General features: G+C 44.4%; 1 protein-coding gene across 6 annotated transcripts in view; it reads left to right on the top strand.

Moving 5' to 3' along the window:
* Nucleotides 1-17,818, top strand: part of kif1ab (kinesin family member 1Ab) — a 38,931-nt gene extending 21,113 nt beyond the window's left edge. For 2 of the 6 annotated variants that reach the window (XM_076976229.1, XM_076976231.1), the window contains exons 26-48: nt 2,104-2,222; nt 2,415-2,500; nt 2,676-2,811; nt 7,187-7,361; nt 7,594-7,684; nt 7,793-7,911; nt 8,045-8,100; nt 8,297-8,405; nt 8,524-8,590; nt 8,726-8,810; nt 8,889-8,994; nt 9,299-9,322; nt 10,906-11,020; nt 11,605-11,738; nt 11,940-12,001; nt 12,222-12,367; nt 12,607-12,795; nt 13,063-13,134; nt 13,787-13,905; nt 14,249-14,359; nt 14,889-15,081; nt 15,988-16,106; nt 16,626-17,818. In XM_076976229.1, the coding sequence (XP_076832344.1) occupies nt 2,104-2,222; nt 2,415-2,500; nt 2,676-2,811; nt 7,187-7,361; nt 7,594-7,684; nt 7,793-7,911; nt 8,045-8,100; nt 8,297-8,405; nt 8,524-8,590; nt 8,726-8,810; nt 8,889-8,994; nt 9,299-9,322; nt 10,906-11,020; nt 11,605-11,738; nt 11,940-12,001; nt 12,222-12,367; nt 12,607-12,795; nt 13,063-13,134; nt 13,787-13,905; nt 14,249-14,359; nt 14,889-15,081; nt 15,988-16,106; nt 16,626-16,668 (2,476 nt within the window). In that variant the 3' untranslated portion in view covers nt 16,669-17,818. Of the gene's footprint in view, nt 318-2,103; nt 2,223-2,414; nt 2,501-2,675; nt 2,812-7,186; nt 7,362-7,593; nt 7,685-7,792; nt 7,912-8,044; nt 8,101-8,296; nt 8,406-8,523; nt 8,591-8,725; nt 8,811-8,888; nt 8,995-9,298; nt 9,323-10,905; nt 11,021-11,604; nt 11,739-11,939; nt 12,002-12,221; nt 12,368-12,606; nt 12,796-13,062; nt 13,135-13,786; nt 13,906-14,248; nt 14,360-14,888; nt 15,082-15,987; nt 16,107-16,625 lie in introns of all 6 variants that reach the window. The other 4 variants (XM_076976234.1, XM_076976232.1, XM_076976230.1 and 1 more) reach the window with 4 other exon arrangements.
* Nucleotides 17,819-19,815: the final 1,997 nt, after the last annotated feature.

The raw sequence follows: 19,815 nt of genomic DNA, 5'->3' as shown, positions 1-19,815 counted from the left end.
CCCATTCTCAACACGTGCATGAGCGGGCGCATGAGAGACCCCACCCCCTCCCCCACCCCCTCCCCCACCCACTCTGACCCTGACTCTGACATAACCGAGCTCGCAGACCAGAGGCATTATGGGAGGTTGGAGGTGGAGGAGGAGGAGGAGGAGGAGGAGGAGTTGGAGGAGTTGGAGGACCTGGACGATGAGATCTTTATGGAGGACGCGGGCTCAGAGCTGGGCAGAGAGCGCGAGGAGGGGCGTCAGTGGCTGAGCGCCAACGAAGGCCAGGACCCCTTTTACGACCACTGGCCTCTGTTCTGTTTAGTGGGAAGGTTGGTGAGGCTTCAGGAGAGGCTGTCAGAGGAAACTAGCTCTTTCACACTGGGACTCACAACATCTACATGTTCTCATGATAGTAGTAGAGCTCATGGTGGTGTCATCAGACAATGTGGAGTTACTTTAGTGTTCAACATCCTAGTTCAACATCCTGCTGATGGTGTAATTCACGGGCGTTTTAATATAGACAACATGCTTTTGGAGATGTTGTACCAGACTGAATGGAGTCTTCTTGATTGTTTTTTTCTGAAGATGGATGTCATTTTGGAGCAAAGAGGTAATTGTGGATATTTTGGTCGTTGTACAATATATGTTTTAAGTGAATGAGAGAGAGAGAGAGAGAGAGAGAGAGAGAGAGATGCTAACTGGAGACCTCTGGAGACTCCCCTTGGTCGTGAGGTGGTTGTGCTAGCTCTTGTGGTGCGTGGGGGAACATATTCTGTCTGGTGTGCAGTTCATTTTTACATGTCCTAACTACTTGGATTGAGCTCATGAAAGAACTTCCTCAAGTTATTGAATAACAACAATTGGTTCATCTTTGCCCCCATTTGGGTAGCTTAGTGTTTTCCAGGGAGTGGGGGTGGAAGATGGAATGGTTATTACAAAAAAATGTTTTATTATTAAAATTTGAAAATCGTATTATGTATTTTTAAGGTGTGATGATATCAGGAGACTGTGAGCTTTGGTCTGGTTCTGGATAACTGACTGCCGATTGTGAACCTCGAGACGAAAGAGCTGGTTTCCACGGCAGCGGTCTCTGCCAGGCATGCCAGATCTAAAACGATGATCCTCACTTTTTTCTTTTTCTGGATTGGCTCCATGCTCTCACTCTCTTGCACACATGCAACATCCAAAGACTGTGATGTGTGTTGACCTTAATTTTACTTTTTATGGAGTTAAATTCATGTACGTTAATGTCATTCTGATCAATTTGTTCTTTTTTTGTTTTCTTTTTGCCTCCTAGTTTGCATCTGGTCCGATGAAACACAATTTGGGATTTATTTTATCACTATATATATATTTTTTTTATCTGAGCATGCTGTATTTTGTGCCTCACCAATCTTGTCGTAAGCTCCGCCCCTCTGGCACCCCTCCTGCCAGACTTGGACTCTTCCTGCCACACCCACTCCTAGGTTGGGATTCAGTGCTGGCAGGAACACCCCACTCAAATTAAATGTGATTTTAAACGCAATCTGTTAAATCATTTTAAATTAGGTTTGTAGCTAGTGGGTTTTACATTTTACATCTTGTTTTTTTTTTTACATTTTGAAAATATATTTAACCCATTTCAAAATGTTGATTTGAAGTGAATGAAATCAATCTTAGTTGCTGAAACGTTTCTAAAATTACCTCTGTGTGCCAAAAAGAAAGCTGTTTGTGAGAGGAGTGTTGGTTGTGGTGTAGTCCGTATGCATTTTGAAACCCTTCACCAACCCCACACCAGTAACAAAACCATACTAACTCTTCTCCTTGGGCCTTTGCTTTGTGGAGTGGGGGGGCTCACTGGGTCTGGAGAGATGAGCAGCAGGTATCACGTTTATCACGTCCACCGTTTTGGGCTTTCGCTGGAGCAGCTTCCTGTTTGGTTGCTTTGTCATCTGCGTGTTGTCAGTGGTGGTGTGGCTGTGTTACTCTCTCAGTCTGCATTTTGTTTTCTTACCCCACATTACTTCTTCACCCTTAACTCATCTCCTCTTCTGTGCTTCTGCTGCCCTTTGACCCTTACCTCCCACCTCTGAACCTGGTCTCCCCTTTCTGTCTGTTACCCCTCCCCCCCTGCAGGGCCTTCGTGTACCTGAGTAACCTGCTGTACCCTGTGCCCCTGGTGCACCGGGTAGCCATCGTGAGTGAGAAGGGTGAAGTGAAGGGGTTCCTCCGTGTGGCTGTGCAGGCCATTTCAGGTACGGCCACCTGAACTCCGAGGGCCTCGTGGCTTTCATCACTGGCTGATGATTTGCTGTTAATATGATTGCTGTATGCAGCATGCTTCCTGTTTTCTCTTTATAAATAATGAGTGTCATATGCATTTATACCAATGACCATTATTAGGACATTTTAATTAGGTTAATTAATTCAGGATTTTATCTTTGCAGCTGACGAAGAAGCCCCCGACTACGGTTCAGGCGTAAGACAGTCAGGAACCGCCAAGATCTCTTTTGAGGACCAGCAGTTTGAGAAGGTCTGCTTCCATCGTGTTTCCACAGCTTCTGAGAGTTCATAGTTATTACAGCTGCACAACCTTCCTAAGCCCCATCAGATCACTTTGGAGTAGTATTGATTTAATCTAGTGTGATTATATTAGACACTGGTAAGATGCAGTTTTGAGTGCATATTCAGCCTTGTCCTGTGCTCAGTTTCAGACGGAGACATGTTCTGGTGGGATGTCCCATTCCAACACCTCTCAGGAAGAGCTTCGCATTGTAGAGGGAGAGGGCCAGAACTCTGACGTGGGTCTGTCCGCTGATGAGGTCAACAACAACACCTGTGCAAGTAAATGCCAAAAGAAATTACACTGTTTAAATATCAGAAGAAATTAGTACGTAATTGTCATTAGCTGTGTTGAGAACATTACTTTAAAAAAGTAATTAGGTATAGTTACTCACTACTTGTTCAAAAAAGTAACTCAGTTAGCAGTGTTGGGAAGTGACGGATTACATGTAACGGCGTTACGTAATCAGATTACAAATTATGAGTAACTGTAATCCGTTACAGTTACTGCTTCAGAAAGTGGTAATCAGATTACAGTTACTCTGCTAAAATAAAGGGATTACATCGCGGTACTTTCCTATTTTTGGTCTTCCAATCCAACACTGACAAAACGCAATCACATTCACATAAATCACGACATCAGAATAACAGACCCTCCAGAAATTCGCGATGTTGCGATTTGCAACTTCAAGCAAATTCAGGGCGGTGTTGCAACTTCAGCCAATCACCGCAGCTTTCCCGCAAATTTGACCAATCACCGATGTCATCTTGATGTGACGTTGACAAACTCCCGCCTTACTTCCGTGTATACGTTCAAGAGGAGCAGACTGAAAGCAGCCTGAGCGAGGCGAACGTTTCACACTTGCCGACGAAAATAACGGCAAAAGATCGGGAAAAGCAGTATCCCGGTACACTACATGAAAGCGGGGTAACTGTTTTTTTCTCTCAGTGTTTTATTGTTTCACAACGATGGGTTCATACATGTATTTCCAACAAGTTTAACATTTCTAACACCAGCCCATCCACTCCAAGTGATTTTTCATAGTCTTTAAGAGACGGAAAGTCCATTTCTGCCACCGAGATGTTGCACTTCGAGGGATCATTTCAAGAAAGTGAGAGGGATCATTGTGCATTCTCTGTCCCAAGACCTAGTGATGGGACATCTGAAGCTAGGCTTCGAAGCGTGTACCGAGTAAAAAGGGGCGTGTCCGATGAAGCCCCGCTTCGGAGCTTGTGTTAGATTGAGCAAAATCACGTGATCAGCAACAAACGAGGCCTCGCATTACATCGGCCACGTCATTGCTTCATTTTGCGTATCGTTTTTCTAAATAAAAGCGCTATGAACCCTGTTGCTTCGTGTTGTAGTTAAATTTAAAATCTGGAACGTTCTAAATTCTTTTTGTTTGATCAGGATGTACATCAGATTCACACATCAAAAACAGACTAAAAACCATTGGAAGAGGCAAACCTTATTTGTAATGTTAAAAACATTTTACATTTGGCAGACGCCCTTATCCAGAGCGACTTACATTTTATCTCATTTTTATATAAGTGAACAATTGAGGGTTAAGGGGCACCTTAGTCATGGCCTCAGGCCTGGGGATCGAACCCACGACCCTACGATTACAAGCTCAGTTCCCTAACCACTTCCCTTCCCTAACCACCAGGTCATGACTGTCAAACCAGATCTAGAAGCCCCAAGAAGCAATTATTTTAAACACATTCTGTTTTTAAAAAAAATCAGTTTCTAACTCCAAATATTCAGTCACTCAACAATCACTCAATTCCCAACATAGTAAAGTACAACATATCTTCATTGTCAAATACGTTCATGACATGCTGATGGCTTTCTATCGCTGCTCCGTGGAGAGTGTGTTAACATTTTGCATCTCTGTGTGGTTCGCCAGCTGTAACACTAAACACAAGAAGGCCATACAGAGGGTCATCAACACCGCCCAGAAAATCATTGGTTACCCTCTTACATCACTTAAGGAGCTCTACAACACCCGTTGTCGCAGAAAGGCCCATAAAATAATAAAAGACAGAACACACCCAGGGTATCACATATTCAAACTGCTGCCATCAGGCAGACGGTTCAGGCAACTCAAAGCAAGGACAAATAGGCTAAGGGACAGTTTTTACAACAGGGCTATCGCTCTGTTAAACTCTTAAATTATTTATTCGGGCACTGTGCAATATATAGATTCAATTTCAATTTAAGATGATAACTTTATTGGGAAATGTGCAACTTAATTCACAAGTGCAATAACATGCTGCTTCTTCTGTTTTGTTTGTTTTTGGTTCCGACTATTCTATATTGGTTCTTAAATCCATTTTATTATATTAGTGATAACATTTTATTATTTTAGTGTATATAGCATATTGTACCATTGTATTTAATATGTACCATGATGGAGGCTGGATCCTATTTTCGTTGAACAAGTGTACATGTACATTGTGCAATGACATTAAAGTATTCGTATTCGTACATACAAGAAAACCCAACACAACCACTAATGGTCAAGGATTAGATTGGCTACAAATCATTTTAATAATTAAAACATGACAATTAAGTATGATTTAAATTATTCTCCTGTTACTAAACATGAGTTTGATGGAAACTTTGTGACAATATTGCATTTACACATTTTTGAAAGTATGATCCAACTGAATGACGAGGCTGTTACAGTTTCACCAGCAGATGTCACTAGTGAGTGATGAATGAAGCCTCGAGTAATGAACCTTTTTGCAAAGCAAAGGGTTGGAAAGCTTCATTGCTTCAAGAGGCTTCATTTGCCCATCACTACCAAGACCTGTGTTTCAGGGGGCGGGGCATACAAAAACTTGAGAGGGATCATTCCTGCCCAAACTATTTCATACCACATAGAGTAAGAGAAATAAAATCATTGCTTGAATTGTTAAAACCAGGCGTAAAACACAGGATAAGAAGCATAATACCCATAGGGAGATTCAAATAAATAAATAGACAATAAATACATGGGTAAATAACAGGTTGCCAACTCTCAGGCATTGAGCGTGAGACACACGCATTTGACAGTACACACACACACACACACACACACAAGATAATCAAAGAGTAAGTCGGTGCACATTGCCATGATTCACCATCATGCCCCACCTAAGCGAGCCTGCAGCATTGACTTGACCTGTTCATATGTTTTTTTTCTTTATTTTGTCTCCACCTGACTAGAATAAAAGTGCTTCATAAAATTGTTTCATAAAATGGTTTCATAAGTATTTTAATAGGGTGATTGAAAAGGCTGTTTTATGTGTTAATCTATTTGTTCACTGGAAAGAAAAATAAAACAATGTGCATTATGTGGTTGCTACATTCATTCAGGCTTAAAAAAATGACAATATTATAAGTAATCCAAAGTAATCAGATTACAGTTACTCACTTGAAGTAATGTAACTGATTACGTTACAAATTACATTTTGAGAGATGTAATCAGTAATCTGTAAGGGATTACATTTTAAAAGTAACCTTCCCAACACTGTCAGTTAGTAACTGAAATACTCTATAATAAAAGTAACTTGTTACCAGGGAAAGCAACTATTTGCATTGCAGTTAAGAAAATTTTATATGCCAATGAATAAGGATTTTTTGAAAAAGCAGTTTTCACAGTCAGTTGAAATGAGTAGATCAGAAATATTATATCAGATGTGCAGATATTTATTGCACATCAACAGACCAGTGCAGGATAAAATCCTTTAAAATCCCAAATCTTTGTTGTAAAAAAAAAAAAGCAAAAGTGAACAGTTACACTATATAAAGTGCATTTACATCTATCAAATTTAATTAAATTATCTCAACCTGAGACAACTGGTTTGTTCACAACAGTAGTAAACTTAACAATAAACCCTCTATTCTTAATTAAATACATCAAATACCCAGTCTGGTAGATGTTCAGGAACTTTTCACAAATAATATTTAGTATTAAGTAAAATAGTATTTTCTCAAATAATGTTTATATCGTCGCCTTGAAAACACTAATTTTTCTTCGGCTTGTTCCTGACTCGCTATTTCTGCCTCTTCTCCGTTTGTGTCGTGTCACTGGTGTGCTTCGACACACGTGTAAAAACACTGGCTCTGATTGGCTATCATAACGCTGCCTTAGCCAATCGCTTGTTAAGTTAAACAGGTGTTACACTGAGAACTGTGACCTATCGAGATCTGTTACTCCTCACTAGCCTGGGCAGCGGTCCGCTCGGATTACTGTTAGTATATCAATATATAGTAACGCACCACTTTTAATGACCAGTAACGTCAACGGCGTTGTAACGACAGGAAAAGTAATTAATTATATTATCCCGTTACTGACAAAATGACGCCGTTACCTAACGCGTTATTTTTAACGGCGTTATTCGCAACACTGGCCATTAGTCATGATTAGGCCAAAATTCAGTCCCAAATGTAAAAATGTTTCTACTTTATTATTTTGCTGTAGGTGAATTTTAATTAGAACTCTCAAATCCTTTACAAAAATTAATTAAACAAAAAGCAGATTTAAATTGTGACCTAGAACTTACTTTGACAAAAACAAGCTTAGGAACTATGCTCAGACTGAAAACATGAACCCTGGTGTTGTGCAGGTTTTGTGTCTGATGTTCCTCATGCTGTGTTGCACCTCCTCAGCTACACCTGATGTTCCTGACAGTCCTGTGAAGATGGCTGGGGAGTGCTCAGGTGACCTGGCACAGGACCAAGCTCTCCAGCACCTGAGGATCGGTAGCACCTTCACCTTCAGGGTCACCGTTCTCCAGGCCTCCAGCATCTCGGCCGAGTATGCCGACATCTTCTGCCAGTTCAAGTGAGTGTGTGCTCCACTGCAGGTCTCTGTAGCGTCAGCCACTTCATGAAATTACCTCAGATCCCACTGTAGCACCTTAGTACGGATCGGCTCACGAGGTCTAGGAAATGCTGAAACAATTTTAATGACCACTTTATGATTTTCTTTACCAATCTTCATGTATTTCAATAAATTTGTGTGAACTTGTAGCTTGACTGGCCCTGTTGGTGCTGAGTAGTCCATATGTCTTCAGCTTCATCCACAGACATGACGAGGCCTTCTCCACAGAACCCCTGAAGAACACAGGGAGAGGACCTCCGCTCGGCTTCTACCACGTCCAGAACGTGAGAACCAGCTGCACTCGTCTCAGTCCATGACTCAGATGCTGGCTCGGATGTGCTTGCAGAAATTGAACCCCACTGAAAATGCTCGTTCTTGTGATAATCTTCCAGATCACCGTTGAGGTCACCAAGTCTTTTGTGGAGTACATCAAAAGTCAGCCTATTGTGTTTGAGGTGTTCGGTCACTACCAGAAACAGCCCTTCCCTCCTCTATGCAAAGATCTAATCAGGTCAGGACTCATTTTTCACTTTCTGGTGTCATCATTTCCTTCCAATGTCAAATTCCTCATTAAACATAGTTACTACATGTTCATTTACAAGCCACAAGTTTGGTTGACCAGTCTCATTGGTGTGCGTTTATAGTCCTCTGCGCCCATCCAGAAGGCAGTTTCCTCGTGTTATGCCCTTATCCAAACCGGGTGAGGATTTCCCTCCATTATGTCTTTCTGCTTGACTCAATAGAATTTTTCTTCTATACTTACATACACTACAGTTGTCATCATATCAATCAGAATCAATGCTTTGATTATTACGGTATTTGTGAATGAAGCATTTAAATATATGTTCAGTTCAAGCCTCCTGTTGTCATCACTAACAATGGCCTCTGTCTGACAGTGCCAGCCACCAAGTTGAGCCCAATGACCCGCCCCTCAGCCGGGCCGTGCCACTGCAAATACGACCTAATGGCCTTCTTTGAGATCTGTGAGCTTGAGGCTAATGGAGAGTGAGTATGTTTCTAATCCCACACCTCCTGAAGCAGTCGGGCTCTGGCTGTGTGGACGCCTGGGCAAGTTCTGCCTGACGTAATGGTTCATTTACCGTGTGATTTTTGCCGTGTCCAGCTACATCCCGGCGGTGGTGGACCACAGAGGAGGAACGCCCTGCCACGGCACCTTCCTGCTGCACCAAGTAAGACCTCCGGCCCGTCTGCAGTAACGCTGGCTTCACTGGAGATTTTTAGCAAGAGATCCGGGTCTCCTTCTCTATATCTGGCACTTGTGAACTTTGATGGCAGTTTTTGTTTTGTCAAAATCATTTTTGTAGGGTATCCAGAGGAGAATCACGGTGACAATAGCACATGAAACCGGTAATGATATTGAATGGAAGGAAGTGAAAGAGCTTGTTATTGGTGAGTAATCACAAGTGGTTCAGAGTGAGTGTATGAGCGCAGAGGTCGGAATGACTCAACATCTCCCGTCTCCTTCAGGACGTATCCGTAACACACCTGAGGCAGATGAGACCATCATCGACCCCAACATCCTGTCCCTCAATGTCCTGTCTATGGGCTACATAAGGCCCTGCTATGATGACAGGTACAGCCCCAAGTAACCGCAAAATAACCTTAGGAGCTCAAACAATACACATACATGTAAAGGCATGTAAATGGTACAAAAACAAACCTCTATCACTAAAGCATTTTCTATATGCTTGCTTGTATTTTTTTGCTCTGTTGCTCACCAGATGTTTCATATTTGCTATGCTATTTTTATATAACCAACTGTTAATCAACTGTTTCAGTTTGTTAAGAATTGTTTCCACTCCCTGACCACCAAACAACATAAACCCATGAGTTCTAATTTCTCTAACCCAATAATCTCTCTTGCTATCTGTTCTCAGTGTATCGTTGGGAATTGATCATAGGTATTGTTATTTTTATTTCCTTAAATCTGATTTGCTGCAATGTCATCTGTAATTCTGTAATTTTAGATAAGGAAATGAATTAAAAAGAGCAGGATCAGTAACATCATTAAGATATGTAATATATAGCATATACACTGCTGCACAAGGGTGTTAGGCAGCTGTGGGAAAATACTGCCAAGTAAGTGTTAATATATTTTTGTAAGTTAACAAAATGCAAAGTGAAAGAAAAACTCTAAACCAAATTAATATTTGGTGTGACCACCCTTAACAACTTAACCCAACTTAACATCTAAAGTCTTCCCGTATCCTTACATATAGTTCTTGAGGGAACTCTGCAGGGAGAACTAACCACGGATCTTCTCTGGACGTAGACTCACTCAAATCTGTCTCATGTAATCCCAGACAGACTCGATGAAATCAGGGTTCTGTTGGGGCTTCCACTTCCTAGTTCTTCTTTACGCTGAAGATAGTTCATAATGACATTGGCTGCATGTTTGGCATCGTCCTGCTACAGAATATATTTGGAGTGAATCAGATGCCTCCCTGATAGTATTACATGATAGATAATTATCTGCCTGTACTTCCCAGCGTTGAAGGCACAATTAGTCCTGACCAAATCCCACCGCAGCCCCAAACGTGTGAGGACCCCCCACCATGCTTCACTCCTTCCTGTACACTCTCATTATTGTGCTGCTCTCAGCCCTCATCAACAAACCGCTTGATACAGCCCAATATTTCACATTTTGATTCAGGACTCAACCACTCAGCCAATATCTGCTGGCATTTATTTGTTAGTTTTTGTGCACAGTTGAGTCACTTGACCTAGTTTCCATGTCGAAGTTGCAGCTTTGTGGCTGCACGTCTTACATGCAGACCTCTTCTGGTCAGACTTCTTCAGCGTACATGGATGTACCCAGGTCCCTGTGGGTTCTGCCAGTTGTGAGCTGATGGCACTATTGGGTATGTTCCGATTTCGTCTGCAGCGCTGAACGTGATCCGTCCCTTTGTGCTTCCTCAAAAGTGCTTGTGCAGCACATCTTGAAACCGTCAGCTTTGAAATCTCTGCCTGGGAGAGAACTTGATTTTGCAGTATAAATATCTTGTCTTGTAGCTGTGCTCAGTCTTGCCAAGAACTTCCACAACTCACCTAGTTTGGCAGTTTGGTTGTTCCTCACCAGGTTTTAAGCCTCCTGCAGCGCCATTTCTGTTACTGTTTAAACCTACATATGAAAATGATGATCATTATCACTTCTTTGGTATAATTGGTAATACACCTGACATGTAATACACATAATACACCTAATGCACCTGACTATAATGCCACAAAGTCCCTGACTGTTTAAGTGAACCTAGAATTGATGTTTTGAAAGCAAATGATCAAACATCAAATTGATTTGATTTAGATTTCGCTTTTGTTCATTCACCTTGCATTTTGACGATTAACACTTCTTACTTTGCATATTAACACAGTCCTAGTTTGCAGCTTTCTTCCACACATCATGCCTAACACCTTTGCACAGCCCTGTGTATCACATACTTTTATATTTCTGATGTCCTGCTTGTCCATATGGGTCAACCAACAGGAGGTTTTATCGCTTCGAGGCAGCGTGGGACAGCTCTATGCACAACTCTCTCCTTCTAAACCGGGTCACCCCATACGGCGAGAAGATCTACATCACCCTCTCAGCCTACCTGGAGGTAAGTTCTCTGGTACAGGCCCATGTGAGTGCGTCCTGCTGCACCATAGATGAAGCCTGAACACTGAGTGGTCACAGCCTTAGGAGACAGATTTCACCCAGGAGTGTGTATGTTATAACACACCTGTCTGATATAGACCAGTAGCAAGCAAACCTAGAACCAGTGTAATGGCATAAAGTTTTTTCCCACATGAAAAAAGTGTAATGTGAAAGTGTAGATGATTTTTTTGCATGCAAAGTAAAGCTAAAAAGTATTAATAGATTAATGAAGAATGTTAGGGATTGTAAACAAAAACAGGTAGACCAACATTCCTTTGTGTTCCATCTCCAAATGTTAAAAACTATCTGAACCAGTGCAAATGAAAAATGAGGCAAATAAACACTATTAGAGTATAATTATACAACAAGAGCATCATTTAAATAGTCCTAATTCCATTTGTTAATATATCCATGTGTTAAGATATTGGTGCTTTCCAGCCTTTTTTTTTTTTTAGCAAGTATTGATACTCAGGTAGTTTCTAAAAGCATAATTGTCAAATTTGGAGATTTCAAAGTTCTGTTTCAAAGACACTTCACCTCTTCCAGATGGAGAACTGCTCTCAGCCTACAGTTATGACCAAGGACTTCTGCATGGTGTTCTACTCACGAGATGCCAAACTTCCGGCGTCCCGGTCCATCCGCAACCTGTTCAGCACCGGTGCCCTCAGGCCCTCAGAGAGGTGAGGAACGACCTCGGGGTCTCTGTCTAAATATATACGCAGTTTCACATGCACCTCTGCTGATGCAACACTGGCGGATTTAGGAGCGTTTTTGGGCCGTAGCTTGTTGGCTGTGTCAAAACACCGAAGACTCACGCGCATGTATGTGTGTGTTCTTCAGTAATCGTGTGACTCACGCGCATGTATGTGTGTGTTCTACAGTAATCGTGTGACTGGAGTTTATGAGCTCAGCCTGTGTCATCTGGCAGATGCTGGAAGCCCAGGTAGGAAACAAATAACGTAGACAGAAATCTATACTAGTGTGTCCAGATCCGTCCTGAAAAGCCCCTTGGATTCTGGGTCTCTGCTTCAACTCTGGTATCTGAACAACACATAGTTTACTGGCAAGATGGCTAGATGAAGGTGTATGAAGATATAGGATATGGCTGTAGTTAAGTCAAGACGTTCAGATGTGAGCTCCAGTTGGTTGGTCTCCTGGTGCAGGGATGCAGAGACGACGCAGGAGGGTGCTGGACACCTCGGTAGCATACGTGCGCGGAGAGGAGAACCTGGCAGGCTGGAGGCCCCGAAGTGACAGCCTCATTCTGGACCACCAATGGGAGCTGGAGAAGCTCAGTCTCCTGCAGGAGGTACCCCCCCCCCCCCCCCCCCCCCCCCATGATTGGGTCTACCCCACTACCATGATTGGGTCGCACGTTGCTGTAGAAGATATCATATCATTATGAAGTAATGTTGCTGTGGTGAATTGTACTGATGCATTGTGGGGGCGTCATGCTGTCTGGCGTAATTGTGTCCACTTTCACGAGTGCCTAGTTTTGCTGTAGCTTAGTGTAATTGTGTGTCTGCGGTTGCGTTTGTGGTTGTGCAGGTTGAGAAGACGAGACACTACCTGCTGCTGAGAGAGAAGCTGGAGGCCTCTCTGCTGCTGGGACAGCAGGACTCTCTGTGCAGTAAAGACCTGATGGACTCGCCCAGGGCCCAGAGCCCGTGTGGCCACGTGGCAGCTGGCCTGGGCCCGGACGGACCCAGTGACAGGCAGAGGGAGCTGGCCGCCAAGGTGACGAGTGGCCCCCTCTCATCACGCATTAAGACGCAGCTCTGCACAGCCAGACTGAGTTAGAAATCCTCATTATGCTGCAGTGATTTACACGATGAAACTATGATATGAGTTTCTGTTCATATTTTTCTGTGTGCAGACAGCAGCGTTATAAATATAAAGAAGTCACAATGGGCTCAAGCCACTGTCAAGTAATCGTCTGCACATGTATTTGGAGAGTGTGGGGTGAACCCTCTTTCTCTCTCTCTCTCTTTCTCTCTCTCTCAGTGTCTGCGACTGCTCATGCACACCTTCAACAGGCAGTACAGCCAGGTGAGCAGCAGTGCCAGTGAGAGCAAGGTGAGCCTTTACTGCCTCATCCCCCCATCCAATCAGACTGGCCCTCTGCCTCCCCTGCCTCATTCCCCCATCCAATCAGAGTGGCCCTCTGCCTCCCCTGCCTCATTCCCCCATCCAATCAGACTGGCCCTCTGCCTCCCCTGCCTCATTCCCCCATCCAATCAGAGTGACTCTCTGCCTGCCCTGCCTCAGTCAGGCAGAGTGGTCACTACCCTACCCTGCCTCTCTTCATGCTCTACAACATGTAGACAGAGCAGACTCTCCCCTCTCCTTTATTTAAATGCACTTCCACTCTGCCTCGTTCAGAGGGATCACCTGCTCTACCCCCCCCCCCCCATTCAGAAACGCTTCATCCATTTGTTCATTTCAGATTGAAATGAAGGACCCTCTCTGGCTGCCTCATGTAGCGTAGACCCTCTCTAGTCTTCCCCTCCACCCCTTGGCCACTGAGACCAGATGCCTGCCTGCATTTCCTAGACTACCATTGATTACCATTGTAGTTTCCCTGAGGGTAAGCTTAAATATTTGAATATCATACTATTGGATCAGAGAAGATGGTTTTAAGGTGTTCTTTTGTGCTTGTGTGTGTGTGTGTGTGTGTGTGTGTGTGTGTGTGTGTGTGTGTGTGTGTGTGTGTGTGTGTGTGTGTTAGCTGTCGGAGATGTCAGCATCACTGCTGAGAGACACTTCATCCTCTGCTCTGAGTACACTCACTCCATCCACCACTTGTCCATCACTGGTGGATAGTCACTGTAGCAACCCTGACCTCAGGTCAGTTTGTTTTTCTGTCAGATATACAGTTTACTGTTCAGTGAAGAATAATTGTAATTGTTGTGAACACTTTAAAATTAATATAAGAACACTAATTGATATAGGATATGTATATGTGCAATGTTCCCATGTTCAATAAAGTGTGTGTGTGTGGGTTTGATATGCATGTGTGTGTGTGTGTGTGTGTGTGTGTGTGTGTGTGTGTGTGTGTGTGTGTGTGTGTGTGTGTGTGTGTGTGTGTGTGTGGGTTTGGTATGCACGTGTGTGTGTGTGTGTGTGTGTGTGTGTGTGTGTGTGTGTGTGTGTGTGTGTGTGTGTGTGCGTGTGTGTGTATATCATACAGGAGTTTGGCTCATTCTGGTGCCTCCAGCCCAGATCTGGATCCATTTAGTCCTGAGGAAAGGAAGGTTCACTCCTGCACCTTTGTCCCGAACATCCAGGAGATCCGTGTCAGGTACTATCACCAAAATCCACCAATCACATGGCTATCACCCCAAAAGCCCACCAATCACACAGGTCCCAGCCCAAAAGAGCCTGTCAGCCATATGTGTATCGCTCCAAAAAACCCATTAATCACGTGTGCCATGCCAAATGGTTAACAAATCACATGGACTCAAAAACCCACACAGTTAAAAAGAGCGTGTTATAAAATGTGATTTATTGTTATGCTCTACTTTAATGTTTTGGTGGTAATTGTATTTACTTCCCTGAACTAATTAGTTTGACACATAGCTAAAGCTAATGAATTAAGCCTTAGTAAAATATATTAGTAAAATTGAGCAGTAGATATGATATCTGATAATTTAATAATAGTTGCATACAAGCAAAATTTTGAACTTCAGCTTAAAAGTTCATCACACCACAAGCAAAACTAAATTATTTCAGGAAAGCTCAGTTCAGAATTTGTTAAAATAATACTTTTTGAGCCAAGACGTATTTTGCGGGGTGTGTGAACCAAACATTATACGTTGCTGTGGCTGCAGTCCCATTGTGTCTAAGAAGGGCTACCTGCACTTCCTGGAGCCCCACACCAGCGGCTGGGTGCGGCGCTACGTGGTGGTGCGGCGACCCTACGTCTACCTGTACCGCAGCGAGAGGGACAGCGTGGAGAGGGCCGTCATCAACCTCTCCTCCGCCCAGGTGGAGTACAGCGACGACCAGCAGACCGTGCTGAGAGTAAGGGTCCCTACCTTCTACTGCCACGGAGCTGTGGGGGTGGAGGAGGTGTGGGGGTGGAGGAGGTGTGGGGGTGGAGGAGGGTGGAGGAGGTGTGGAGGTGGATGGAGGAGGGTGGAGGAGTGTGGGGGAGGTGTGGGGGTGGAGGAGTGTGGGGGTGGAGGAGTGTGGGGGAGGTGTGGGGGTGGAGGAGTGTGGAGGAGGTGTGGGGGTGGAGGAGGTGTGGGGGAGGTGGAGGAGGTGTGGGGGTTGAGGAGGGTGGAGGAGGTGTGGGGGTGGAGGAGTGAGGGGGTGGAGGAGGTGGAGGAGGTGTGGGGGGTGGAGGAGGTGGAGGAGGTGTGGAGGAGGTGTGGGGGTGGAGGAGGTGGAGGAGGTGTGGGGGTGGAGGAGTGAGGGGGAGGTGGGGGAGGTGTGGGGGTGGAGGAGGGTGGAGGAGGTGTGGGGGTGGAGGAGTGAGGGGGTGGAGGAGGTGGGGGAGGTGTGGGGGTGGAGGAGTGTGGAGGAGGTGTGGGGGTGGAGGAGGTGTGGGGGAGGTGGGGGAGGTGTGGGGGTGGAGGAGTGTGGGGGTGGAGGAGTGTGGAGGAGGTGTGGGGGTGGAGGAGTGTGGAGGAGGTGTGGGGGTGGAGGAGGTGTGGGGGAGGTGGGGGAGGAGTGTGGGGGAGGTGGAGGAGGTGTGGGGGTGGAGCAGTGAGGGGGTGGAGGAGGGTGGAGGAGGTGGGGGAGGTGGGGATGCTCCCAAGGATTTAGCAGTTGAATTTGTTGATATTTCTTGCAATGTGCGTTAATGACTTTGGAGGAGTCTTGCAGGTTTTTAGTACTAGATTCTAGTTGATACAACCACAAAGCACAGTAGGTGTATAAAACCTGCAGGTGTCAACCTTATTTATGGATGATTTTTGTCTGCAGAGTCCCAACACGTTTGCCGTGTGCACCGAGCACAGGGGCATCCTCCTACAGGCCAGCAATGATAAAGAGATGCACGACTGGCTGTACGCCTTCAACCCCCTGCTGGCCGGCACCATCAGGTAGCCGCACTGTGATCAGGACACCACTCCTCCATGCTGGGTCCATGCACTCAAAACATGCACTCAAATAAGACTTGTTTACCCTTGTTATCCTGAAGTTCTAAACCCATCAGCAACAATGGCCTCATTATAAGGGGGCAGTCATGGCCTGGTGGTAGGGAACTAGTCTTGTGACCCGGAGGGTCATTCCCAGACCTGATTCCCTGGTTCGATTCCCAGACCTGAGGCCATGACTGAGGTGCCCTTGAGCAAGGTACCTAACCCCAACTGTTCCCCGGGCGCCGGGCTAGGGCTGCCCACCGCTCTGGGCACGTGTGATCCACAGCCCCCTAGTAATCACTAGTGTGTGTGTGTGTGTGTTCTAACTGCACAGATGGGTTAAAAGCGGAGGACAAATTTCGATTGCGGTGTAAAAATCACAATTGACAAAATACGGCACATTTACATTTACATTTACATAAGAGCTGCTAAGTTCTTTATTGTATGCCAACATATTCAGATCCACTTCCCCTTTCCCAGGTCAAAGCTCTCCAGGAAAAAGTCCGTACAGATGAGGATGTGACCAAGAAGAAAAATGTTTTACTTCTTCATAACACCCTGAGATGACAGCAGTGTAAATAAAGATTGTGCAGAGTGCCCCCTGCCTGCCACCCCCACTATTGCGCCTGCCTCTGCACTCTCCTGGGCTCCCCCCCCCCCAACCACATAACGTATGGTGTGTGTGTGTGTGTGTGTGTGTGTGTGTGTGTGTGTGTGTGTGTGTGTGTGTGTGTGTGTGTGTGCATATGCAAGGACGGGGCGATCAGTGTGTGTGTGAGACAACCCCTATAGCAAAGTGATAACTCTGCCGATTCATAAGTACTGTAACTCTCCGTAATTCACAACCTCCCTAAGTACTGCTTAGTAGTGATGATTAGGGGGCAACAGCATTGTATAAATGTTCCCCCATTTTGAAATGTAAAGGGTTCAGCTGCTGTGTAAATGCGTGGCAGTGCTCAGTCTGGTGTGTGTGCTTCTGTTAGATGTCCAGTGCTTCTGTACAGCCCCGTCGCTTTGGTCAAACCACATCACCCAGTCACTCCAGTCACTGAGATGGTGGTGGTGGTGGTGGTGGTGGTGTTGGGATTTTTTATTTTTTTGTACATTTAGGGTTGAGCAGGACTAGTTGCAGGAAATGGCCGTGGGTATTCTGAAAGAGTTACGATAACAATCAAGTCCACAAGGAATGTCTGGTCCTTTTAACATATTTATTAACAGAAGGGTTGTTGTTTTAATTAATGTCTTTGTTATTTTTTTAATTTGCATTGTTCATTTGTTCACTAAGCCACTTACTTTATTATAAACATTATTATATGTTTTGCATTGCACTTTTAAGGTGAGCTTTGATCAAGCCTGCTATATTTTGCTCCTTGAAATTAAATCATTAATAAGTTAGTTTGCACAAACCTTTCGGCTGCTAAGGAAAACTACTGAAATGGGGAAAACAATGCTATAGTTCATAACAAGTCTTTCATTGACAGACTAATGGTATATTAGAACACCTGTAAACAGGAGCATTAATGGGTTATATCAGTGGTTCCCAAAGGCGCGGAGGTTGTTGGAAGTAAAACATGCGCACGTCGGTGGTGTACTGTTTGAAATCGCTAACTACTGGCGATCGACCGCTATCGCGGCATCAAACCACCCCCCCCCCCCCCCCCCCCCTGCTCAACAACTTACGATCGCCACCCCCCCCCCCCCCCCCCCCCCCGCTCAACAACTAACGATCGCCACCCCCCCCCGCTCAACAACTTACGATCGCAACCCCCCCCGCTCAACAAAAATTATTGGGCGCATGGGGGGGGGGGCACCAAATTATTCTCATCTACTAAAGGGGGGCACGACAGAAAAAGTTTGGGAACCACTGGGTTATATCATATCAGATAAGATCAATTCCAGAGAATTATTAGAAATTATATTAATCATATAATTATTACAATGTTGCATTTACCTATAGCACAGTTCATCGTTGGTGGCAGGCATGTTTACTGCTTTAATTGCCTTCACTGATCCTGTAAGTATACTGAAGGGAGTAACTGAGATGACCTGTCACTCACTGCATCTCTACAAGCAGTAAACAGCTTTGGCCACGCCCACATTCAGTGTTCTAGTTGGAGAAACCCACCTGTGTCAGGTCCCTAAATTCCCTAAAGTTGAATTCATAACCTTAGAATGTTCCTTGACCCAGAGTCATATATTTAAGCCAAACAAATGTTTTCAATGTAGAATGTGCAGACCTCATTGAATCTGGGTGGTTTGAGTAATTATTTTAAAATGGGTAGTAACTTATCAGAGTAGTAACATGTGATCCCTGACAGCTCGGCATTGAGAATGTTGATTGAAGCATTCCCTGCTTGTGTTGTACTGTAGCGGTGGTGAACAAACAGCCATTCATTCACTGTAGCGCTCCACTAGTGTGTGTGTGTGTGTGTGTGTGTGTGTGTGTGTGTGTGTGTGTTATATGAGAACTGGGTTATGTGCCTTGGGCCAGCCAACCCACAGAGCATAAACTCAAAGACAGACACACAAGCAGGTTGTAAAGTGATGGAGACTTGAATGCCACCTGTCACATGGCTCTCATTGTTGCTAGCACCCATCTGTGGTACAAACACACCAGTCCTCCAGTCTCAAACACACTAGCTTTAAAAAACCTTTAGTATTCCACTGATGTCGTTTGGTTTGGGGTCTTTCTGGTGGCACCTCTCGGTGCTTTGATCCAGGTCCTTTTTGTTCATTCTTTTTGTCTGTTAGATAATGCTATGGATGTGACAGCATGCTGTATATATTTATTCAACAGTTGAATCTAATGCATCAATGCTTATTTACCTCCATACAGTATATCAGTAGCATTTGCAAACAAATACTAGTTAGGACAGATTATACTGTATTATTTTGATGATCTGAGAAACCACTGTCTACATAAACACTGTCATGCACGAAGATCCTTGCCTTGTCAGCCTGGTCTTGAACAAAGGGACTCAGTGCAGTACAAACACACTATATTGACAAATGATACACATATTGTAGATGAACAGGACGTTTGGAGGTTGTTAAATAATCTTAAATGGTGTCTTTCATTCTTTCATTCACATATTGCAGTTTGAGACAACAGTACAGGACACTTTATCAAAACTAAGTGTGTCTGCTGTAATTGCATCTCCATTTCTCCTGATCAGCTGTGTATATAAACCAAACTGTGGACAGTCTGGCGCACAGGTGTAACCTCTTTCTACCATAGATAGATAGGCTGTAGTGGGCTCGGTGCTGAAGTTCTTTAAGTGTTGGACCTGTGTCTTCTAATGTCTGTGGACACTTAACACTTTGTTGGACGTGAAATAAATGTGCAACACTGTCACCCTGTTTCTGCCTTCGTCCTTTCATTGAAATGATGGGCAAATTTCGTTTGCAGCATATTTCTCTGTGTCCTTACAGTGAAGTGTGTGTGTGATGGTGAACTGTGCTCTCTACTCTAGAACATTTTTAGAGTGAGCAGTCACACCTGTGTAAAGGATGCCACATATTTTTGTGAGTTTTCCAGCTCTACTTTAGTGTGGTTTGGAGAAACAAGAAAAAAAAAAACTCCAAAGCACATGTCCTGACATTTATTTGGAATGAACGTTTCATTAACCTTATAGCTCCTTAGTACGTATCGCCTACTGCCTCTCCTCTT

This window comes from Brachyhypopomus gauderio, chromosome 16, assembly GCF_052324685.1.
Source record: "Brachyhypopomus gauderio isolate BG-103 chromosome 16, BGAUD_0.2, whole genome shotgun sequence".
Lineage (NCBI taxonomy): Eukaryota > Metazoa > Chordata > Actinopteri > Gymnotiformes > Hypopomidae > Brachyhypopomus > Brachyhypopomus gauderio.
This window is presented reverse-complemented; position numbering and strand designations above follow the sequence as displayed.